The sequence below is a fragment of the Anolis carolinensis genome, chromosome 2 (assembly GCF_035594765.1).
Source record: "Anolis carolinensis isolate JA03-04 chromosome 2, rAnoCar3.1.pri, whole genome shotgun sequence".
In the NCBI taxonomy this organism is placed as follows: domain Eukaryota; kingdom Metazoa; phylum Chordata; class Lepidosauria; order Squamata; family Dactyloidae; genus Anolis; species Anolis carolinensis.
Genome location: NC_085842.1, coordinates 132,428,027 through 132,453,885, shown reverse-complemented (window position 1 = coordinate 132,453,885; position 25,859 = coordinate 132,428,027). Strand labels below are relative to the sequence as shown.

The following is a 25,859-nucleotide window of genomic DNA, read 5'->3' as shown; positions in this document are numbered from 1 at the left end:
GTATCCCTACAAATGTCCTGATCCTCAAACATTCTCTGCTTTACCCTGCAAGGCTCTCTAACACGTCTGTGCCTCCGGCTGCATTTCCACGTTGTCCCCTCAAGACTCAGGCGGAGAAGAGCCCAGAGAGAGAAACGCCACGCGAGGTCTCCCGCGGCGGCGGGGGGGGGGGGGAGGAGAGATAATCCCGCACTCTCCGCGGTCTTGCCCGGCTCTTCCCTTGAACTCCGCGTGCGGCCAAAGCCAAGAAGTGGGCGCTAGTGGTGGTGGTGGTGAGGCGAGCGGCGCCTCCTGCCTCGCTCCTCCCCCCCCCCGCGCAATTATTCCCGCCAAAACGCGCCCGCCCAGCGCTGCCCCCTTGCCCCGCGTTCACTTATTCGTCCGTGGGGTCACAGGGAAGGGGCCCTGAGCGGAGAGCCTCGCCTCAGGCTTATCTCCCGGGCTGTGCTGCTTGGATTCATTGATTGGTCCGCATAGGTTTCCTCGCCGCTCGTGGCGCGGACATCCCATCCCTTCGCGTTTCTTGGCTGCTGGGTTGCTCCCTCCGTCCCGCCGCCGCCCCACTCAGCTTTGGCCCCCACATCAAGGCGGGCCCAAAAGGAAAGGAAGGATGCGCCCCGTCCTGTACCCTCGAAGGGGAGCGCGAAGTCCGCCCAGAGCGAGCGGAGCAGGGAGAGGGGCAGAGCGGAGCCCGAGCCACGGCGCTCCCGCTTCCAGCTGTGGCTCTCCGTCTCCCTGACTTATTGCTGCCCCGCGCGGCCAATCAGGAGAGCCGAAGGGCCGCACGGATTGGCCGAGCCGCGCGGCTCCGGGGCGGGGCTCGGCTTGAAGTTGGAGTGAGGGATCCAGCTGTGAGGTGCGCGGAGCTTCCCCGCTTCTCGCCCAAACGCCCGTCCGGCAGAGAGGCGGCAGAAGCGGCAGAAGCGGCGTCGGCGAGAAGCAGCAGCCGCCCCCATTCCGGGCAGCTTCGGCACCCCCCCCCCAATTAACTGGACCCTCCCCCCCTCCCAGCATCTTAATCGGGAGGAGCTGAGGCGACGAGAGGAGCGCCGCCTAGGAGCCTCGCCAAGCCCGACGGACGGCGGGAGGATGCTGAGGGGAAGGCAGCGGCAGCGGCGCCGCTAAAAGCAGCCCGGTCCTGGACCAGAGCCGCCCCTTTCCCTCCGGCTCGTCTTCGCGCGCCGCGCCCGGGAGTTCGGGAGCCGAGGGCCGGCGGGGGCGCGGGGGCTCTTCCTCCGCTTGGCTTGAGCCTTCCCCATGGGCAGCGGCGGGGGAGGGAGGCAGCCCCGACGGGGAAGGAGGCAGCCAGGCCGCTTCTGAGGCGCCCTCGGCGCCCATGGCCCAGCCCGCCCCCTCGGCCTCGTTGCCCACAGCCCTGCTCGCCTGACGCCCGGCGCCTCTCCCGCGCTCTCCGCCTCGGGGCGCCGTCCCTCCCCGCATCGGCCGGAGGATGGACGAGGATGTACCGCGCGGAGCCCAGCTCGAGGAGCCAGAGGAGCCGGAGGAAGAGCAGCGACGGGACGAGGAGGAGGAGGAGGAGGGCCACGGCCGAGCGGAGAGGCACGGCGCGCCCGCCCAGCCCTTCTCCCGCCTGAACGACCTCTCCGGAGATGGGTGCCGCCCGGGACCAGGGGCCACGGAGCCCAGGCCGACGGAGAAAGAGGAGGAGGAGGAGGAAAAGGAGCCCCGCGGGAGTGGGAGCGGGAGCGGCGTGGGCTCGTGCTCGGGAGGCGAGGAGGCGCTGCCTTACCCAACCCTGGCGCCCGTGGTCTTCTTCTACCTGAGCCAGCACAGCCGGCCCCGGAGCTGGTGTCTCCGCCTGGTCTGCAACCCATATCCTTTCCCGAGGCCAAAGCGCGGAAGGTAAGCGGCTCCCTCCGAAGTTGAGCTGGAGAGCGCAGGGCAGGGCAGGCGGGGAGCCCAAGTTCTCCGAAGCTGCCTAAGGGCCGGAGCAGGAGGGGGGGGGGAGGGGGAGCGCCAGCCCCATTCCCCCCCCCCCCCCGCGGGGCCTGAGCCTCACCTGCCCCCCTCTCCTCCCCTCTCCGCCGGCTGGCTTGGGAACGGGCTGTCCGCGGGGTGTGTGTGTGTGTGTGTGGCGGCGCCGTGCGTGGGTCGGCTTCGCGGCGAGAGCTCTCCCGTCTCGGCGTCTCCCTCGGCCGTCTGTCTCCAATTCCCGTCTTGGAAGTTTGTCCAGATTCTCTTGAAGGGGTTTCTCAATGTTTCCTGCCGCCCGGCGAGGCAGGGAGGGATTCTTCTCGCCGGGGTTGAAGTCATAACATGGAATTCCAGAAAAGTGCAAGAAAATGGAAACAAGATGGGACTCGGAAGGAGGGAGGCAGAGCGCGCACGCGAGTCGGGGGCGGGAGGGGGGGGAGAGATGCACTTTGGGGAAGGAAGCCAGCGCAACTCCCTCCCTCCCTTCCCCCTCCTCCTTTCATTCTGTCCCCCTCCCTCGCATCTCCCCATCTGCCTTTCTTTCCTTCTCTCTCTCTCTCCCTCTCCCTCCCTCCCCCCCTTCCCCCCTGCCCCTCTTTCCTTCTCCCGGTCTCTTTCCCTCCGAGGCGGATTTGCTCCGGCTCCCTTTTGCGTCTCCGCTGCCCACCCCGCCCGGGCTTTTTGCCGCTTCCTTCTCATCTTTGAGCTGCGGAGGATGAGAGGGAATAAAACTTAACAAGGATAATCCTGGATTGATGGGATACTAAAACCTCGCCGTTGCAAGGCTGTCCATAGGAAACGAGGCTAGTTGTGGAACTGATGCCCCCCCCCCCCCCCCAAGAGACGCGGGTGCAGTGCCAGGGTAAACCCCCCCCATTAATTTTTTTAGAGCCCACCTCTTTGCAGTCTTGATCTGTGGTTTTGGGGCGAGTTTCAGAAGAACTCGCTTTCCAGAGAAAAGCGAGTTCGGGAAAGCCCTGGACATGTCTGAATGCAAGGCATCTCTCAAACGGAGACATAGCAAACTGTCCTGAATTCTTAAAGAAAAGTTTAGCATTTCCCAGACATTTTCATTTTAACTTTCCTAGGGGCTGGTGATAGGGGAAAGGATAATTAAATACATCTATTAATAATTTCACTGCCAGGACTAGAGACATTTCAGCAGCAGAGCTGAAAAAGAATGTTTCCCGCTCTGCGCGTGAGAGTTGGAAGATAAGGGAAAGCAGAAGATGCTGAAGAGACAGAAACTGCTACTGTGGTGACAAGTGAATGCTGCTCTGTTTTAAAATATAATTATAGTATTTGCATGACAAAAAAACCAGGAGAGCGCCTTTCTAGCAAAAACATACATAAAGCAGCTCTAGCAGCCACTCTTTTTACACCCATCCTATTTATTATAGATAAAGTTTAAAGGCGCCCATAAGCTCTGTGAGGCCTTTGAAGAAGGAAAACAGTTTGCAATATAATGTTTCAATGTATATAAGGTGGGGGTGACATAGAAAGGAGAGGGAGAGTTCCTAATGTAGATCTATTCTCCTGCCCGCCTCATTGGTCCCATGGACATGAATGACAGCTATCTTGGACAGCTCCTGTTTATTCCTAAAGAGCTTCTCCAGGAAACTTCCTTCTGGAATGCATTCAGAGTTTTTATGGTTTGAGTCCATTGTGGCAGCAATCTTGCTTACCATTTGTGAAATCCTGGACCAGCAATGGGAATGGAAGCAATGGTTCAGGAAAAGAGACCAGACAGTAATATAGCTGCTTTGTTGGGTTCTTGGTTAGAAACAGTGAGTATCCTTCAGCAGAATTCCCTGTGAATTTTGCCTTCCCTTCAGTTTGTGTTCATTTCTGCCCTTGTGCCCTATGCCAGGCTGGTCTATACAGATGGGTGCCCTGCAGGCCAGTCCCACAGGAAATGCTGAATAGCCAGCTGCCAGCTATTTTGCCCAGCAACTGCAAATTGAAATCAGCTTGACATCACTTTATCAGGATTTCTCAGAAAGAATTCAGGCAGAAAGCTGATTATGATTTGCTTGGTGGTCTTCCTGTCGCAGTCCAGCTCCTGTGGTTTCTTGGGTGGAGGCCAATAAGCAAACAGGCATGTTGTAAGTTTATAACAGTGCAGCAACTCAGACACAAAAACATGAATGGTAATATGGTAATATGAATGCACTGTTGAGCTATATGTTGAGAGATTCGTTACAGTTGTCTCGTGAGTTGAGAAACTGCCTGGATGGCCTCAGATCAGTCCTTCCCTCTCAGGCCAACCTCCCTCACAGAGTTGTTGTGAGGGTAAAGGGGCAAAGAGAAAAGCCACATACATGCCCCATCTTGTTCTCACAGGAGGAACTGCAGGATTTACGTATAAGGCAGAAATGTAGGGAGAGTCAGGAAAACGAAGCAGATTTGAAATAGTGGTAACTGTGTTATGAAGGCATATTTCGTGGGATGACTAGAGCCAAGTATGCTTTCCCCTCACCCTTGGAACCTTTGAAAAGTGTCGCTATGATTCTAGGCATGCAGAATGTAGACTTGAGAGTGCGGAGGCTGCCTACTTGTGGGTAATTTCATGAATGTGTTTCCCCAAATCACCCAACGTAGTTCAATCAAAAGTTGGCTCTGATGGTTGAGCCAAAGCTCATTATGCTTTAGCCAACCTCATTTCTCAGACATATACAGTAGAGTCTCACTTATCCAACACTCGCTTATCCAACATTCTGGATTATCCAACGCATTTTTGTAGTCAATGTTTTCAATATATCGTGATATTTTGGTGCTAAATTCATAAATACAGTAATTACTACATAGAATTACTGCGTATTGAACTACTTTTTCTGCCAAATCTGTTGTCTAACATGATGTTTTGGTGCTTCATTTGTAAAATCATAACTTAATTTGATGTTTAATAGGCTTTTCCTTAATGCCTCCTTATTATCCAACATATTCGCTTATCCAACATTCTGCCGGCCCGTTTATGTTGGATAAGTGAGACTCTACTGTAGTTAATCCCAAAAATATTCTCTATGATAATAAAGAAGCGACATTTGCCTTTGAACATGTGCAGAATGTCCTTTCTTTACCAGCAAATAACCATACTGAAACTGGAGGGGCCAGATGACCCGCTCTTCCCACTAATCAAAACCAGTTAAAGGGAGAAATTAGAGAGCTCAACTGCCAGAGAGTTACATCCTTTGACATGCAAGCACTTCCTTTAAATCTAGTTGTACCACTTGTATCATAGAATAGTAGAGTTGGATGTGGTCTCTTCCAACTCTACTATTCTATGATACAAGTGGTACAACTAGATTTAAAGGAAGTGCTTGCATGTCAAAGGATGTAACTCTCTGGCAGTTGAGCTCTCTAATTTCTCCCTTTAACTGGTTTTGATTAGTGGGAAGAGCGGGTCATCTGGCCCCTCCAGTTTCAGTCTCCTTCCACTTTAGCTGTATTTCATATAAACTGCTATTAAAAGACCAGTGAGGCAATACAAGACGCCACAAACTCTGTACTGAAAAGTGGAATTGGTCTGTAACTACTAATCCCTCTACAAATGTTAATTATTTAAAGTCTAATGGAATACATTTGTCTTTGTTAAAACGTATTTCTGGATTTAAGGTTTCTGGTGGGCGTTTTTCATCTGGATAGAATACACTGTTGTCAGTATAGTTTGCCTTAAGAATGAAGTGACATTTTAAAACAAAATAAGCATAAGAAAAATGCAGACAGAAACCTGGCCATCCTGAATATTATGGACAGCTGCTCACCATTTTGAATCTACACAGCACAGAAAACTGGTTGATTACATTTGTGAAAACTTGAGGAAGGATTGGAGGTGGACAGAAGTTACAAAAGAGCAACTCTACACAGAGGACCAGGCCAAGGCATTTTCTTGCCTGAGGCAGAATAGCAAATTCTTGAAACACACACGCACTTACTCACTTCTGCCCATGTCCATGCCATCAAGCTCCACAGTGCCCATGGCAAGACAAGGTATTTTGGCACCTGAGGCACAGAAACCCACAAATCTTTCCTCCTTGACCAAAAAATCACTGTAATAATAATAATAATAATAATAACTTTATTTTTATACCCCGCCTCCATCTCCCCGAAGGGGACTCAGGGCGGCTTACATGGGGCCAAGCCCGAATAAAAACAGTAGCAGTATAAAACACAGCAATAGACAACAACTTGCACAATAAAAAAATAAAAATAAAAATAAAACATTAGCCAATAAAAAACAACTAATAAAAACATGGATTAAAACTGAGAGATTGTAAAAGTAGACTGGGTAAAGTGCACCATATAAATATTGTAGACACAAGGTGACTGATAAAGTGCTGCAAATTCTGGAAGCGCAAATTGGGATGGGAATAGACCCTGTGTCTATATCGAGTTGACAAAGGTAAAAGGTGCAAACCGGTACAAGAATGGTCACAGATACAGATTGCTTCTGGATGAGCAATCATTATCTAAAGGCTTGAGTAAAGAGCCAGGTTTTCAAGCTCTTTCTGAATGCTACCAGGGTGGGGGCTTGCCTGATTTCCCTGGGGAGCGAGTTCCAGAGCCGGGGGGCCACCACGGAGAAGGCCCTCTCTCTCGTCCCCACCAACCGTGCTTGTGACGGAGGTGGGAGCGAGAGGAGGGCCTCCCCCAACGAACGAAGAGATCGTGCAGGTTCGTAGGGGGAGAGGCGATCACTAAGGTAGGAGGGTCCCAAACCGTTCAGGGCTTTGTAGGTGATCACGTGCACCTTGAATTGGGTCCGGAAGGTGAACGGCAGCCAGTGGAGCTCCTTAAGCAGGAGGGTTGACCGCTCCCTATAATTTGCTCCAGTTAGAAGCAAGGCTGCCGAACGTTGAACTAGTTGGAGTTTCCGGGCCGTCTTCAAGGGCAGCCCCACGTAGAGTGCATTGCAATAGTCCAGTCTAGAGGTAACTAAGGCATGGACCACCGTGGCCAGATCAGACTTCACGAGGTAAGGTCGCAGTTGGCGCACAAGTTTTAATTGTGCAAAGGCCCTCCCGGCCACGGCCGACACCTGAGCATCAAGCGTCAGTGCTGAGTCCAGGAGGACCCCCAAACTGCGGACCTGCGCCTTCAGGGGGAGTGCGACCCCGTCAAGCACAGGTAGCCACCCAATACCCCGATCGGACATACGACTGACCTGGAGGACCTCTGTCTTGTCGGGATTAAGCTTCAGCTTATTCGCCCTCATCCAGCCCATCACAGCTGCCAAGCACTGGTTCAGTATCTGGGGGGCTTCCTTGGAGTTCGGTGGAAAGGAGTAGTAGAGTTGAGTGTCATCTGCGTAGAGATGGCACCGAACTCCAAAACTCCGGATGACCTCTCCCAGCGGTTTCATGTAGATGTTAAAAAGCATGGGGGACAGAATGGAACCTTGCGGGACCCCACAGGTCAAAGGCCAGGGGTCCGAGCAGGTGTCCCCCAGCTTCACCAACTGGGAACGGCCCTCCAGGAAGGACTGAAGCCACGACAGAGCCATGCCCCCAAGGCCCATCCCGGAGAGCCGTCCCAGAAGGATACCATGGTCGATGGTATCGAAAGCCGCTGAGATGTCCAAGAGAACCAGCAGGGTCACACTCCCCCTGTCCAGCTCCCTGCGGAGGTCATCCACCAAGGCGACCAAAGCCGTCTCAGTACTGTGACCAGGTCTAAAGCCAGACTGCGATGGGTCCAGAAAATCGGTGTCATCCAGGAAACCCTGGAGCTGCGAGGCAACCACCCGCTCCAGGACCTTGCCCAAGAAAGGGAGGTTCGAGATTGGTCTGTAGTTGTTTAGAATGGCCGAATCAAGTGAGGCCTTCTTCAATATAGGCCTCACTATGGCCTGTTTGAGGACAGATGGAAATTTGCCTTGATCCAAAGAGGCATTAATTATCATCACAAACCACTCTACCAACCCTCCTCTGGCCGATTTAATTAGCCACGAGGGGCAAGGGTCTGCAGAGCAAGTGGTCGCTCTCACCGCCCCAAGGATCCTGTCCACGTCATCCGGGCGAACAAGCTGAAACGAATCCCACAAGTTCGAACAGACAGGTGCCTCAGTTACCTCTTTTGGCATTGCAACAAAACTAGCATCCAAGTCGAAGCGAGTCTGAGCGACTTTGTCTGCAAAGTGGTGCGCGAACTCGCTGCACCGAGTTGCCGAGTCTTCGGGTGCCCCTCCCCCCTCAGGAGGGTGAAGGAGCTCCCCGACGACCCGAAACAACTCCGATGGTCTGTTAGTTGCAGACGCTATGCGGGCAGTCGTGAAGGTCTTCCTGGCTGCCCGCAAAGCCGCGGAGTAGGCCCTAATAGCGGCTCTGGCCCGTGCTCGGTCAGAAACGCTACGAGTTTTCCGCCAGTGGCACTCTAGTCCCCTCCTCGAGCGCTTCATCACTGCCAGCTCCTCCGTGAACCAGGGAGCCGAAGTGACTCTTCGCAATGAGAGGGGACGTTCGGGGGCGATCATGTCAATTGCCCTGGACATCTCGCTATTGTAGCGATCTACCAAGGCATCGACAGGATCGTCAGCCTCCATGACAGGAAGATCCCCAAGAGACCTCAAGAATCCATCTGGATCCATCAGTCTCCTGGGGCGGACCATCTTAATGGGTCCACCACCCCTGCGGAGGTTTGAGGTCACAGTGAGTCTTAAACTGATCAGGTGGTGATCGGACCATGACAACGGAAGAATATTTTGCTCTTCCACTCCGACCTCACCATCTGCCGCAACAAAAACCAGGTCAAGTGTGTGTCCAGCTTGATGAGTGGGACCAGATATCACTTGGGACAGTCCCATGGTCGTCATGGCGGCCATGAAGTCTTCAGCTGCACCAGTTAATGTGGCCTCGGCATGAATGTTAAAGTCCCCCTGTACCCTGTTTTTATCTCATGACCAGCTAACTGTGATGTGTTCACTCTGTATAACTGGGGGACTGACCCAGTTGTAGATATGTGAGTACAATCTATAGGTGTCCTTGGACTTATCTACATACATATACATAGTCATGGACCTTGAAAGAGTTGTTGCTGTGTACCTTCAACTTGTTTCTGACTTATGGAAACCCTAAGGCAACTGTTGGAGTTTTCTTGCCAAGATTTGTTCAGAAGGGGTTTACCTTTGTCTTCTGCTGAGTCTAAGAGAGTGTGACGTGCTCAAGATCATCCAGTGAGTTTCTATGGCCAAGTGCAGATTCACACCCCGATCTCCTGGAGCAGGAGACCACCACATCAAATTAGCTGTCCACAATGTGGTATTTTCTTAGCCCCAGAATTCCTTTCTAGTTAGAATCAGGGATAGTAAAATTGTTAGCACTGGAATAAAACTGAACCAGTCTTTGTTTATGCTTTTGTGTCATATTAAAATTCATCTCACAGCTTCTATTATTTTTCATCAATAGAAAAGTTCCCAACCCTGGTGTTACCTTAGATTTGTCTGTCACAGTAGTTGTATAGTTGAAATACATGCCTAATTGAGCAGTTGAAGAAAATCTTTGCTCTTGGACAGAATCATTCTAAAACGAGATCCCTAGAAGAAAACGTTAGCATTTTATAATGCTAGATGATGATGTAAATATTGTTACATTGGGCCAGACTCATGATTAGGGCATGCCTTACCATTAGGCAGGTTGAGGTGGTCACTTCAGGAGGTAGACGTTAGATAACTGGGAAGTCACAGTGACATATTAGAGGGCAGATCTCTGTGTATTGCCTTGTGTTCTGCAAGATAATTGGCTACTGTTGGGTTCGGCAGATGATACTGCTCATCCAAGAGCAGTCCAGTTAGCCTTTGTTAATGGAATAGGTATATGTATCCCATTTATTTCCTTCATCTCATGATGTAAAACGTCCTGCTTACCAATAGCACCTTTACTATGTAATCCTAACAACTGGACGTCCAGGAATTTTCACAAGTAAGGTGAAATGAACATCGTTTTTGGTGTTGGTCTCTAGAAGGATGGTTGTGTTTCTTGTTATTATTGGTAGTTGTGACTGAAAGAGGAATCCAGTATGAATTTATCTTTCAACAATACTATTCGTGATAGCTGTTCATCATGACATCTGTGGCAAATTACTCTAAAAAGTGTAACATGCTTTGCTTTCTCACCTAGATATAAATTTTAAGGCACCCCATGCCTGAAATAGCTATTTCTTTCTCCATATGTCCATTTTTCTTTGTTGTTGTTGTTAAATGTCATCAAGTTGACTTCAACTTATGAACGAGAGAGCTCCACATTACCCTGTTCTCAACAACCCTGCTCAGGCCTTGCAGGCTCGAAGCCATGGCTTCCTGGTGTGTGTTTAACCACATGCAGTGTGTTCTCCCTCTTTTCCTACTGCCTTCTACTTTACCAGACATCATTGTCTTTTCTGGTGAATCTTGTTGTCTCATGATATGTCCAGAGTACATCTTAGTTCAGATATCTTTCTTTCTAGGAAGAGTTCAGGCTTGACTTCTGTTTGGACCCATTTATTTGTCTTTTTAACAGTCCATGGGACCAATAGAACTCGTCTCCAGTGCCACATTTCAAATCAGTTGATGTCCTTTTGTAAGTTTTGTAACATTTCCATCCATTTCTTTCCCCTTTTTTAGTTGAAGAGTTGTTCCTGACAGTAAACATGAAAGATATGCTTTGTATGCAATTATTTATGAATAATATCCAACGTCCCTTCTTTTAAAAATTATCTCAGGCAAATGTGTTAGTATTTCTGAAACATGTGAGAGTCTGGAAACCATGCCCTCCAAGGAGTAGCTTAGGAAGCTATGTTTAGCCTGAAGAAGATAAGATTAAAAGGTGAAATGATAGCCATGTTTAAATATTTGAAATGAAGTTATATTGACGATGAAGCGAGCTTGTTTTCTCCTGCTCCAAAAACTGATATATGGAGCAGTGGCATCACACTGGAACTTTTGCCTATTGTTTAGGTGGAATCTTTTTTCCTACAGATTCCACCAAAACAATAGGAAGAAGTTCCATACGTTACGAGCTGTTCGGCGGTGGAATATGCTGCCTCAGAATGTGGTGGAGTCTCCTTCTCTGGAGGTTTTAAAGCAAAAACTGGATGGCCATTTGTCAGGAGTGCTTTGATTGTGTGTTCCTGCATGGCAGAATGCGGTTGGACACAATGGCCCTTAGGGTCTCTTCTGTTCTATGATTCTGTAATTTCAGCAACAGAATTAGTTTGCTCCAAAGCAGAATGGTTCAGGAAAGTGGAGGTGGGAAGAATGCAGCCTATGCATAGCGTCTCAAGGCTGTTTTTATGGTCTTCATCTACAATCTTATTTTCCCCCATCAAAGAGGAAGCCTCTTCCAGAAGCCTCCAGGAACACCAACTGACTTTAAAAATATATTCTGATTTCTATTTGACTGCTTAATTTAACATCATAAATATCTCCCACCTTTTTTAAAACAACAACAAGAAGAAATTGATTCTGGCTACTTGTGCTTTTGATTTTCAGGGACATTTTGGCAGTCTGCTCAGGTCCTGGAAAATCCCAGGAGCAGAAAACTGGCACCTAGATTTACTTCAGTTGCCCGCCCCTATAGGAGGGCATTGAAATATTACAAGGGGATCTTTAAGGTCTTGGTTCATAGCCCACTAGATTAAGAGAAAAGTGCTTTGGGGTTTAAGGGGTAGTTTCACTGTCTCAGTAAAATGGAAACAACAACAGTAGGAACTGTCTAAGTGGGTCTTATAAAGCTGGATGAACAAGAGTGTAAAGCACCATACAGGCCAATCACCTATAATCTCCCATTTCATGAAAACAGACTGGGGAACTGCAGTTGAGACAGCTATTATGACTAATAATTAAGCTGTTCTTTAAGAGTACAGCAAGTACAGCCAATTGATTTCAGTGGAATATACATTGAAGTAAACTTGTAACCCTAATTCCTTGGATGTAAACTATGTTGAAATTTCACAGAACTTAATATTCAAGATGACTCTTTTTGAGATTAGGCTGCAAGCAAGTTGAATATTACAGTCTAGGTATTTTTCAAATTTAGCTTAATACATCATAATACCATTGGGGATTTCGTTGTTTCTTTTCTGGAGAAACATGAGCTTTTGGTGTCTGGATACCTGCAATAAGCAGTACAATAACATTTGAGCTTGGAAAGAGTAGGGCTCCTCTCTGACATCCTGTTGTAGCAGCGGGTGCTTTTCTACATAGGAGAGGTAGGCAGGAGCTGTTTACTTGAAAATAAATAGAGGAGCCTGTTGAATGAAATACTCTATAAAAGGTTCAATATGTTTTATTCCATTATGCAAATTTTGGCTAACCTGGCCTCCCCCCACCCCATTTCAAAGTATATATTGTTTTAAATAAAAACATTTACTGAAATATATCGAACTGCTATTTTTTTCATCATGCAAGAACTTTATCCCTAGTCTCTCCATGTTATCTCTGTCTCCATACCAAATTGTCTGTTAAAGAAGTAATGCCCAAGGACACATCTGCTTCATTAACTGAAGTAAACCTGTATTTGTATTAAGACATAGGATATTACTGTGAAAAAGTTACTTGGTTCCTTGCTGGTCATTGTGTTATTTGAGAATGATAGCTTTCTATATCATTTATTTCTCTGCTAGGGTGTTCCAGCCAGAATAGTGTCTCATGGTCAGGATAGATGTAGCCAATTGTTATCCCTATAAACAAACAGGTTATAGGTAAAGGTTTCCCCTGACGTTAAATTCAGTCATGTCTGACTCTAGGGGTTGGTGCTCATCTCCATTTCTAAGCCGAAGAGCCGGCGTTGTCCTTAGACACCTCCAAGGTCATGTGGCCAGCATGACTGCATGGAGCTCTGTTACCTTCACACCGGAGCGGTACCTATTGATCTACTCACATTTGCATGTTTTTGAACTGCTAGGTTGGCAGGAGCTGGAGCTAACCGCGGCCGCTCCTGCCGCTCCTGGGGTTTGAACCTGGGACCTTTCGGTCTCCAGCTCAGTGCTTTAACGCATTTCACCACCGGGGCTCCTTATAAACAAATAAACAGCCACATTTTGTCCTTAGGAAATGCATGTTGTTTAAAAGGGTCCCCCACCTAAGGGCATTGATTCAAAGAAAGGCACATAGTAATGATAGATGGACAAGCCAGATATTCCATTAAAGTTGGCTGAGCCTCTGTAAAGGGATACAGAGCAGAACGAGGAAAGAACTGCACAGGTAAAATGTGTAGTGATAAAACATAATTTTTTACAGCATGAACAATCAGGAGAAATTTAGGTTCTAACATATGGATCTTTTGGCCAAGAGAAATGATAGGGCTGCTTTGTTTTCTCCTCACAGTATTGATCAGGGCTGGTGGAAAGATTTCAATAAATATCTTTAAGGTAGTCAGTGTTATCCTTCTTTAAGTTCGCATTTTACTCTTTTTCCTTTTAATTAATGACTGTTGCTGGGAGCTTGAATGTTTGCCTGTTTGTGTCAACCCCCCCCCCCCCCATTAGTTTACTTGTCCAGAAACATCAGTGTCACATTGTGGTCTATAAGATTTAGAATAATAGGCAAATAACCATCATCTAGGCTAGACCAGAACAGCCCAAAGTTTCCAGGGCCACCGGGTGTTCTGAAACTGGAGAGAGGACCACATTTTAAGTGAAAGGTTCTCAACTTTTACTAGTCTTAATGGTTTGGACTTCAGCTCCCAGAAGCCCCATCCAATATGGCCAATGTTCAAGGTTTGTGAAAACTCCCAATTGTCTTCAAAGTTCCCAACAACTGTTTGGTCAAAGAACCCCTCGCTGAAATGTCCACAGATAAATTAGCTCAACAAAGTAATGGACAGAGTCATAAATAAAGGAGATGCAGGAGCCTTTCCTTGCTAAGAGAGAAAATGGTCTGTTTGGATGGTGGATCAAGATATTTAGCTGCACTGCAAGAAGCTGTAGTGTGTAACCAGAGAGAGAGGACTCCAGATTTTTTGAAATGGTACAAAGGATACCAGGCACAAGTCTTGCCACAAAGATTTCAAGCATTCACATCTCCATCTGGGCAAAGGGCTCCAGGGTTCATATCCCAGATATTTCCATTCCTCCCACATTGGCTATGTTGTGCTGTTGCCAGCTCCAGGGTGCAATTGGATTGATCTGAAGAGAACTGTTTGCCAAGTGTAATATATTGTACTCTTGTTGCCTAACATCTATTTTCTCCCTATTCACCTTTTTAACAGTCTCCTTACCCACCCCTCCCCTTGCTGATGCCCTTTATTAATTCAATTAATTTACTAGCCGTACTTGTCAGACAAGGACAGATTGCGGAAACACACAGCTTTCCCTGTTTGGCAGGGTCTCCTTGCCCATGTGGGCTTTGTCATATGGTAATATGAATGCTAAACTTTGCCATTTACGTGAGGTGACTGAGTGTTCTGCCAGTCCTGGTTCTGTGCCCTTGGCTTTTGCTGTTGTGTCCCCATGCTAAGGAGCATCTTAGTGAAAACTATTAAAAAAATAAAAAGAAGCCCCAAAGTTTCCTGTTGGCTGGAGCAACCTGTGATTGCCCACATAGGATGGGAGATGGTGAACTTCTTCCAAACGATTTCTACAAAGCTATTTGCTATTTGGGTTGCCTGTCATCTATGTATGGATGTGTGAGTGAGTGAGTGAGTGAGATGAGGCTACCAATGGGAAAGGGGAGCAAAGAAAATAGCAGCTTGGCTGACAGAGGATAAGAAGGTTCATTTTCTTTAATGTTTCTTTCTGCCATAAATCAAAGCCATGGGGCTTTAATGAAGTATGGTTGGTATTTGGCTGCCTAGCATAAGGTAATAATTATATTTAAGGATGAGAATAACCTTGTGGGAGCTTTTGATTCTTGACTTCCTTAGAAGTCAAGAATTTCCCCCTTTTTTAATTTCCACTCTGTGTGTCTTATACAGTTTGTATGGAGAAATCTGTTATCTACACTTTCACATTTGCTCTTCTGCTAGAATGAGAGATTGATACATAAAGATTAAAGATTGATACATAAAGATTGATACATAAAGATCAAGTTAGTTAGTTCAAACCAGAAGGAAGTATTTGACAGTGTGAATCATCAGAATTGTCTGCATACTAACATTTATACTAATTTGCCCTTATTCTGTCCTCAACCCAAATATCTCAATATAAATGGGGGAAAGAATTTACTCCAGGGCCTCAGAATTGCTTCAACCCAAGAGCTGTGTGTGGTGTTGGGATGAATCCCACAAAATTTCTTTGCAGCTGGTAATGGGGTTTTCTCAGGTTTAGAGTCCATTGCCTGGCTTATGGTAGGCAGCAAGACATGTTCATCCTAGTTCAATGTGAATGAAGTATAAAGAGGACTGCAGTTCAAATAATGTTTTCAAATACCCTAATTATTATACAGTGAAGAGATTTTGCAATATCTTGCAAGAAGCATTGATTTTTTTTTAAACCGTGGGGTTAAACCACAAAAAGCATTTACTGATACGAAATCCCGAAAGTCTCATCATGGTTCTCACTTTACATATTTCATTCCTACATACAGTAGAGTCTCACTTATCCAACACTCGCTTATCCAACATTCTGGATTATCCAACACATTTTTGTAGTCAATGTTTTCAATACATTGTGATATTTTGGTGCTAAATTCGTAAATACAGTAATTACTACACAGCATTACTGAGTATTGAACTACTTTTTCTGTCAAATTTGTTGTATAACATGATGTTTTGGTGCTTAATTTGTAAAATCATAACCTAATTTGATGCTTAATAGGCTTTTCCTTAATCCCGCCTTATTATCCAACATATTCGCTTATCCAACATTCTGCCGACCCGTTTATGTTGGATAAGTGAGACTCTACTGTATATACAATTTTTATTTGCATTGTACTATATCAGGGAAATGGTAAAAATGCAAAGGTTTTTCCCGTTAATGAATATGTCATCTGTAGAAATCCTGGAAAATGTATGCTATAGAAAGGAATATATAGAGAGAGGAAGGAAACAGGTTCTATTAACCCTGAACAACCATGCTGGCTGTCAGCGAATGAGTTGGGTTTATCTCATTCCTTCACTACTACTATTGCTTAGGATCCTGTGTTTTCAATAGCTACTGGAAAGGAATCCCATAAATGAAGCATTCCATAAGTGAAATATTCCTCAGTCATGACTGGAGTAGTGAGGATGGAAAGATTAGTCAATTTTCCTTTCTCTCACAGAAATGCTTTTTAAAATAACAAATCCTTCCTATATAATTTATAAAGTTATTATGAAAATTAAAGTCAATAACCATCTATACAGACCAGGTTCAGTAGGCAAGTGCTGATATTCTCTTTATGAAGAAAAGCATATTTTACCTTTTGTGTAATCTTTAAATCAGTGGATCTTGTTAGCGATATGCATCCCTCTGTTCAGGAATTACTGACTTGGGTACTGTGTTTAGGATTTTAGGCATGCTCTATATGTATAAGGGCTTGTAACTGCTTTTTCTCCACACTCTCTTGTTATCATTCCAACCAACAGCCAATTTGTTTTCCCTTCCTCTGCAACATAAGAACATGTGTTTTGCAGAACCTCTCTCCTGGGATAATACAAAACTTTTTTTCCTAATGCTACACAATGCTATTTTTTCTGTTTTCTGAATATAAATCAGTGTTTGAATATACATTTGTAAGTGGAGCTATTGTAATATGTTTTATAAAGAAGACTAAGCTTGTTTCTTTTTTTCTTCTAAAACGTGTGTGTGTGTGCGTGTATCTATCTAAGGGTAGGCATGGGTCTGATTGTTGTTCAGCTTTTACCTTACCAATTTGATTATTCTACTTGAAAGTCTCTCACATTACCCAACATCCCTTAGAAAGAGAGAAGAGAGAAAAAAAGAGGGACAGCTGACTGAAATTGATTACCATAACAAGGCTGAACACACAGATGATTAAAGCTTTTGGCTTTGATGGGCAAATCAGTCACTTTAAACTGGAGTTCTTTCTGTTCCAGACATTTGTGATGAAATTTGTGACTTTTGGGAAGTGTTTTTTTTTTTAATCATTTTTGTCAAATACACAGTAAAGAAATCTATGAATACACACTCAATACACTATCAATATAAACACTTAAGACACACGAAAACAGTATTAATATTCTTCAAATGCCTTCAGCATAGTCTTCTCACTTCTCATCATTGTTGTCTACTCACAGTATTCTTAACCACAAATACATAAATTGGTTTTGGCAGAAAAATAAGATATCCACTGAAAACATATATTCTGTGGTATTATCATCTTATACATGACAAAATTTATCTGACTGCTTCCAGATTCTGTTTAACCAATAAAAAGTTGTGTTACCATCAGATTTCCCAATCTCACAGATAATAATAAAAATAATAATATAAGACCACCTATCAATCTGTTAATTCTATTCAATGCTGTTTGTCTCATGTGTTTGTCTCAATCCCTGCCAGAAAGGCATGGCACATTGGTTTTGGGTTTCTCATGTTAAAAGACAAAATAAGAAGTAATCCTGCCAGAAAAACAAAACATAATGGATTCTGCTGGTTATATGTGAAGTGATGTGGGCCCTGTCCCATCCAGTCTTTCCCAAATGGCTATCAGGATGCTAGGGACTGGTGATAATTGCAGAGTCTAGCATCAGGCAAAACAACTGCTGCGTTTGTTTCCAACAAATGAAGTCCTAAATACAGCAGGACCTACCTAGCACTTTTCACAGACTGAAGCACAATGTGTAATACTGTATAATTTCATATCCTCCAACCTTTCACAGGTGGAAACAGTAATATATGATAAAGCAACATCAAAAAGTGGACAAGGTGGCAAATGCTACTATAATGAGGAAGATCACTCAAGTTAGGAGTCTGCAGCAGCTTACTTTTGTAAGAGTCTACTGGAAAGAGCAAGATTCCTTTTCTCCCTTCCTCTCTCACACTCCTGAGTTAATCTGAACTCGCTTTACCACAACTGAGGGAAGCTATTGACAAAGGAGAAAAGTGGAAGGAAGGAAAGAGAAAAAAACTGGGACATTTTGAAAGCAGCTGAAAAAAGTGGAATGAGATCCTGTTTCTATGAAATCATGACAGTTGGAGAGTTTAGCTCCAAGCAGGCCCCTAGCTAGGATTTTGATTCCGGGGTGGGGTGGGGGGTGGGATTTTGGTTGGGGGGGGAGGGGGCTGAGTCTGCATGAGAGAGGATCTGCCCTAGCAAACCTTTTAAATCGTTATCCCAATACCCTCATGCATATGGGATATATTGAGCATGGTGATCAGATCATGATATGAATAAACATAACAGTTTAAATAATAAATGTAAGGCTTTCTCGTGGACCACCTTGAGAATTTCGGGGGGGGGGGGCTGAAGCCCCTCAACACCCCCCCCCCCCCGGCTACATGCCTGGCTCCAAGGCGTAGGATTTCAAAAGACGCTCTGTCTTACACTGTTCATCTAGTTCCAAAACCCCTCTGCAAGCAAGGATCACTGGCAAGAGTGGGACAGATGGAGGATTTGTGACTCTCTTCTGTGTAACAATTTGGGGTGATTTTATTTAGCTGTTGGGGAAAAAAAGATAGTTTTAGATTTGCTTGATATGTCACCCAGGTTCAAGTCATTAGTGGTTGTGCTTGAAGTCTTTATTATGCATAAAGATAGTTGGTTCTTGGTAAATAGTAGAAAAAGTAAGTAGGAAATGTAAATATTTAGCAGACTGAGGACAAGCTGGACATATGTGCCAACATATGCGCCAGCTGCGACCATACCTTGGGAAGCCAGACTTGGCCACGGTGGTCCATGCCCTTGTTACATCCCGTTTAGACTACTGCAACGCACTCTACGTGGGGCTGCCTTTGAAGACGGTTCGGAAGCTTCAGTTAGTCCAATGGGAGGCTGCCAGGTTAATAACTGGAGCGGCGTACAGGGAGCGTACCACTCCTCTGTTACGTCAGCTCCACTGGCTGCCGATTAGCTACCGAGCACAATTCAAGGTGCTGGATTTAGCCTATAAAGCTCTAAACGGTTCCGGCCCAGCTTATCTGTCCGAACGTGTCTCCCGCTATGACCTACCTCGAAGCTTAAGATCGTTGGATGAGGCCCTGCTCGCGGTCCCGTCAGCCTCACAGGTGCGGCTGGCGGGGACGAGAGACAGGGCCTTTTCAGTAGTGGCTCCCCGCCTATGGAACGCCCTCCCCATTGAAATCAGGCAGGCTCCCTCCCTCCTATCCTTCCGTAGGAAGGTAAAAACTTGGTTGTGGGGCCAGGCTTTCGAATAAGAATCAGCAGCATTAATTACTATTATGTATGCTGGAACTCAATTGACAGACCCAGTCTTTTAAACTTGTACACGCCTATCTATATTTTATAAATGCATTTTATGAATGTTTATGTAAGTTAATTTTTTAACTGATTTATAGTGTATTGTACTGTTTTTATATGTCTGTTTTATTGTAAGCCGCCCTGAGTCCCCTGTTGGGTGAGAAGGGCGGGATATAAATATTGTAATAAATAAATAAATAAATAAATGTGATACAGGAAAAAAAGTTTGTGTGGCCTTTGGTGGACATTATTGGTAAGTGAAGTCAAAGCTTGTGAAATCAAAGAATCTGGGCTTTTTGACAAATGGGCATTGAGTATGTCCTCTACCATCAGCTTTACAATTCCCTCTTCTCTCTGACTTTAACTGCAGTCTTTAGCATAGGGAATGAATTTTCCCAGTAACAATATATTGTTGCCAGCTGTCCCTCATACAATTCAGAATATTTTGCACAATTTGTCCTTGAATGGGTAACTCAGATCTATTAGCCTTATATATTATATAATGAGATAGGTTAGCATAGCCTTCTGTCATGATGAGCGCTTGCATATTGGCCACTATATATATGTACAACAGGAAATAGAGACTTTAATAACTTCATTTTTTCTAATCCAACAAGTCAGCTGCCTTGGGTAAGGAGGCCAGCTCTCAGTCACCCTTGTAACACCCCTGGTATGGGGATCATGTAGCCCTCCAGATGTTGTTGTAGTACAAGTCCCAACAATCCTAGTGGATTGCAGTTCAACAGTGTGACATACATATTTCTCAACTGTCCCATAGAATAATCACTTACAGATATTGTCAGGCAATGAGGCTGACAATTGAGAGCCAGTGTGATGTAATAGTTTGAGTATTGAACAAGAACCCTGGGAGACCACTGTTAGAATCCATGCTCAGGCTTGGCAACATATTGGGAGACCTTGGGAAGTCACACGCTCTTAGCCTTTTTGAATAGATCTTTTCTTAGGGTCACCACCAGTTGGAAATCACTGGAAGGGAGATGAGACCAGGTGGAACTGGAGAGTGATATCTGCCCGAGACTTTAGAAAGCTGCTCTCCATTAGAAGAGATAAGAAAGAAAGAAGAATCAATGCTCAAACTCCATATAAAGCAGCTTTACTTGTTAGGTAACACACAGGTCAGAAAAATCAAGGTTGAATGTCCACTCCTCCTTGTGTCATTGCAGAATGTTCTTCAAGGGTCACAATAGTAATTCAATCACACTGCACCAATTTAGTGATTATGAAAGGACCATTGCACTGTAAAGATTATTTTCAGCCCTGATTGCAGGATATTGCTTGTTGAAGCTTATGTTGCATTTCCTTTGCCAAAAAAGGCCCACCTGCACACACTGCCCACAATACAAAAGCAGGTGATAGAGCTGTTGTGTGAAGCATCTTAAATCAATTTGAGTAGTACTTGTGCTTGTTATGGGTAGTTGTAATCTCTAATATTTTCAATAATAGATTGTTCAGTATTTTCCATTTTTCTTCCTATCAGATGAATGATGTAGTCACAGTTGCAAAACTAAATGGATTAAGGACAAAACAGCCCATTGTAAATCAGTACATTTAGAGTCCTTACAATTGCAGAGAAAGGGTTGAAAGCATGATGGCAGTGTATGCTAAATACTCAGAAATCAGCAGAAGGGAGTGACTTCCTGTGGACTAGGCCCTCCTTTCCCTGCCTCTTTAGGACATGATGAATATATCACTGATCAATGGCTTTCCAGAGAGCTTTGAATAGTCTGGGATCTGTAGATGCTTGTTTATCACTGATGAGGGAGTTGTATCTCCCTCTGCTGATCTATATGTATTTTCAGATATGTATGAGCCTTAGAATTGTGTATGCTTCTGTTTTTAAAAAGTCTGTGAAAAATTAGTATTTCACCACTGGAAATGTTAGGGGATATTAAGTCTCTGGTACAAACTGTCCCCACAATCTAGAATTCAATCTATACTTTTTTTTGACAGTTCTCATTATTTAAATGCCCTCAGTGTCTACATGGTAACACATAATTTAGGCCTGAAAACTCCTGTAGCATCCTGTTACATGAATAGAATTTTATTTATTTTATTTAGAATCTGTTTCTTTTGCCAAATCTAAAATGGCAACTTGTTTTCATACTTTGCCCATTTCATCTGAACTGCAGATTTTAAAAAAAAAGTTTCAAGTGCCCTCCCAGATTCTTTTAAAACAAGTGGGTAGGGATATGTTGTAGTTTCTTCGGATGGCCCTTGGCATGCATAGGTCTGTTGTTTCAAAGATGATACGGAAGTTTTTGGAGCTAGAGTAAATAAATGAAAAGAGTGCCCACTGTAGCTTAAATTTATTTGTTAGTCTCATCTACAATAGACCAATGTAATGAATGGAAATCTGGTAAACCAGCTTTTTATATAAATTCAATGGATCTGCTTTAGTTGGGACTAAGAAATAAGTTTAGGCTTGTGTTGGCGGCAAGAATAACGCCACCACTATAAGTCCATCACCTGCTAATGCCCACACCATTTCAATACTGGCATGTGTACTTCCCAGATATCTGGGACATCTTTGGATAGACTACTTTGTATAGACACAACCTCAGTTGATGTAGAAATGAGTGCCATTTGAGGCCAAGCATTTCATCCAGCACAATGTTAGAGCCAACCCTGCATTGTTCAGAAAGGCTAATTTTGTAAAGTGATACTGCTTGTAACTCTTGCCACCATTACTGCAACAATTGGCATTAGCACCTTGCAGGACTGAAACCCTTGACTGAACTTGGAAACAGATCTGAGCTCCTGTGTCCAATTGTGCAGTGGCCAAATTTGGAACTATAGAGCCTAGCCAGGTTTAGTGTTTTAAGTTTAAATTGCCTTGAAAAGACAAAATGGGAATTCTGGATTCATTTCCTGTAGCTGAAATATTATGGCTGACCTTGGAGGGGTCAAATTTATCATCAATATTGCTTCTGTAACTTAATGCACAAGGACTGCCAACTACTCAGCCATAGATATGCATGCCAGAATTCATGGTGATACAAGATAAGAGCTATTGGCTTGCTTATGCCCCTATCTTGTGTTTGGAGTAAGCAGCGGTGACCATTTGTTCTTCTGAAATCCATAGGGAAATTCGTAACGGTCAATTTCCATTGAGACATCTGATTATTTGACTCTGAGAAAACTTTCCAGTGGATTTTACAGAGTGGAATCTCATATCAAATGTTGCAACCATCAAATGTCACATAATCCTTTTCCAATTTACAACCCTGGGATATTTCAGACATCCATCCAAAATCAAATTGGTGACATAATCCAAATGATTGCAAGCTAGAGCACCTCAAGTGCTGCTGTTTACAACTGCTTTATGTCTAAGTACCAAAGAAGCCAAGCAAAGAAATGACTTCAAACCGAGCTGCCCTGCCTTCATGCAATGCATGATAAACAAGTATAAGTGAACTCTTAGAAAAAAATGCACCATTGTTCCATGGTGTAATACGGATTAACTGCAAACTCAAGACTGTGGTCCAAATTACCTTAAGACTGCTTTGCTGCATCATGTGCCTCACAATCTGCTTACAGATGTAAAGAAACACATGCCCAAAATCTAAGGATTACAATCAACAGATTTGTTAATATGGCTTATTAAAAAGTCTAAATACTTCAGTATTTTCTGTCAGTGAAAGAGAAATATTTTCAGCATAGAAACGGGGCATAGCCATGTAACATAATGTGTAGTGTAATACATCAGTGCAACTGAAAGAGTGAATTAAATCATTTTTATGTAAAACAGGATAAGGAAATAGAAAATAATAATCCATTGGATTTGGGGGCATGGGTGCTGAAGAATAAATACCGTCTTAACATGCCATAAAGTGTTATCTGGTAGGTGGCTAGCTGGACAAGCCTATATTTTTAAAACCCATTATTCTTAGAAATCCACTACTTTTGGGCCCAGGGTATCAAAACTTTGAGGACTTTAGTAAACCTATAGCTAAAAGATGCAGATAGATAAATCCACACCTACCCATCCTTTCCTACCTCCTATTGCTATTGGTAAGACCAATGAGAAAAATATATGCCCTACTACTGATCTTTGCTGATCATGTTTTTGATAGTTTTGGGGCAGGAGAGAACATCCAGTTACCCAGCTGAGCCAGAAAAAGCTAAAATGCTCAGAGGCAATCAAAACCTAGCTGATCTGTATAGCCAGCCATTTATTGCTTTACCTGTAGTGGAGCAGTGTCCTCTGCCTGAAACTTACACATGATTTCTTATTACCTTTTAACACAGAGCTGGGAATCAGGTAGCTGTGTAGATGTGGTTGAACTGCAACTCCCATCAGCCCTAAACAACATAGCCAGAGCTAATAACACAGGAATTTCTAGTTCAACATCTTGATCCTCTCATAATTCCTACTCTTAATTTAATGTAATTTATTATTAACTTTTAACAAACAGTTTTTTTTGAGATGAACAGTATATATTTTAGTGGGAATAGGAGCAGGTAAAAAAGAGGGAAAATGCTGATCAATGAAAAACACAGTTGAATAGGCTGCAAGAAGATGTTTACACATACATTGAAGTTCTACCACCCCTGTATAACAATTTTACAATGGGATGTGAAGTTCATTGTGAGAGTTGTATTTTTGTAGATGCCAGTCTCAAAATATGTCCCCTTGGGTCAATGGTGACAGTTTCCATGCCATGCTCTATAAGCCCCATGTTCTGCCTGCAGCACTAATGTTTTCAGTAAGGGGGTGATTAATGATATAGTTACTAACTAAATTAATTTACTGGTGTTGGTAATAATTAATTAATTTCCCAACTTTTAAAATTTAATAATATTGAATTAATTCAGATAACATATACTGTAACTCTTGCTGAAATAACTCCATTTTTAATAGGTGGGAGGAGAGAGTGGTGTTTTTCATTTCATTCTGTTTTGATGCTGTCTTAATATTTTTAAATAGTGTTTCAAGCACAGCTTTTTAAAACCCGCCTTTTGAACATCAAATTTAGTTTGATTACGTTTACATTATTTGTGCTGTTTTTTTTTAAGATGTCATATGCCAATTTGAATCCCATATTGGAGAAACTCAAGATATACAATAAATATATGCTAAAATTTCACAGTTCCAAGCTCTAGTCATTGGGGGGAGGGGGGGGGCTTGGTGTGTATGTGTATATAATTGCAGCAGCAGGAATAATGCAAAATTAAATGTTTCCATTAATAGTATTAATAGTCTGCATTCCATGTCCTCCTGTATTTTCAGGATCATAATTCCCATCAACCTCAACCAGCACGGCCAATGAGAGTTGTAGTTCAGCAGCATCTTTATGGAAAAGAATGCAGATTCTCCATGTTTGTTGTAAACTCTTTGAAGTAGAAATTTGCTTTTCTCTTATCATAGTCCCCGTCCAGACTGTTATATAATCCAGTTTCTAGATCCAGATTATCTAGATTTGAACTGGATTATGTAGACTCATGTAATCTAGTTCAAAGCAGATAAATAGGATTCAGAAAATGGATTATATGGCAATATAAATCCAGCCTTACTGTGTAAAAATGACAATTTTGCCACTGGCATGAAAAATAATAAGTAATATTTTTAAACAGTGTTAAATAGTAAAAACTACTATACTATGGACCCTTGATATCTGCTAGAGATAGGTCCAGGACACACATGTACATCACTATTTGAGGATACCAAAATCTATGGTTGCTCAAGTCACATTATATACAATGGCATAGTAAAATGGTGTCCCTTATATAAAATGGCAAAATCAAGATTTGCTTTTTACATTTTGTGTGTGTGTGTGGGGTGTGTGTGTGTGTGAATACTTTCAACCCTCAGAGAGTAGAATTTGTGGATACAAAAGAGATATACTGACTAAACCAAGCAGAATGATCACTTATAAGCAAAAAATGATAATGACAGGTATCATAAATAATAAGCACTCCAGAAAACCAAAACGTTTTCAAATAAGCACCTAAACTGCAACAAAGTCAACACATGTTTTATAATAATGATGATAAATAAAGCAAACAATGTGATTAATCTTTTTTAAAGGCATTGAATCAATAGACTGCTAATTATTGGCTCCTAGTGAATTCAAAATCTGAGTAACGTATATACACTAGCATTCTTCCCTTCCATCTAAAGACAGGAGAAGGAAGAGCTTGTTTTTGTTTGCACTTTTGTTTACCATTTATGTTTGTGTGTAAATTTTCCAAGGAGATCTGTTCAAGAATCCCCTTTTCTGGGCTGCTGTGTCACATCTGGAAGTTTATGTAGGAGTTTATCCAAGTGCTGTAGCACAGCTCCAGCTTTTCCTCATTTAAAAATCATAGGCTGGCATTTTAAATTGAAGGCTGGGAAGAGGAAAGGGGTGAGGGTGGCGGGAGTTATCTGCCAAGCATGAGGCTGGAAGAGAATTGTAAATGGTTTCCAGAGTTTTTTTCTTGGTCTCTCTCAGTCACACTCTCTCTCTCTGGGTACATATACATATTAAATAACATTACACTTTTGCTACATTCACCTCAGTTTTCTTACTCCATGCAGTGATTTATAAACATGATGATGAGGTACTGGGGGGTTTATTGGGCATGTAAAAATCTGTGCCCACTGCTTTTGAAAGACATTTCATTTGAGCCATGGCTTTAAACCAAAAGA

The 25,859-nt window shown here is 43.8% G+C and overlaps 1 protein-coding gene across 11 annotated transcripts in view; it reads left to right on the top strand.

Annotated features, from left to right (window-relative positions):
- Nucleotides 1-1,450: 1,450 nt before the first annotated feature.
- cacna1g (calcium voltage-gated channel subunit alpha1 G) overlaps nucleotides 1,451-25,859 on the top strand; it is a 403,744-nt gene continuing 379,335 nt past the window's right edge. For all 11 annotated transcript variants that reach the window (XM_062970561.1, XM_062970564.1, XM_062970559.1 and 8 more), the window contains exon 1: nucleotides 1,451-1,833. In XM_062970561.1, coding sequence (XP_062826631.1) covers nucleotides 1,451-1,833 — 383 coding nt within the window. The remainder of the gene's footprint in view (nucleotides 1,834-25,859) is intronic.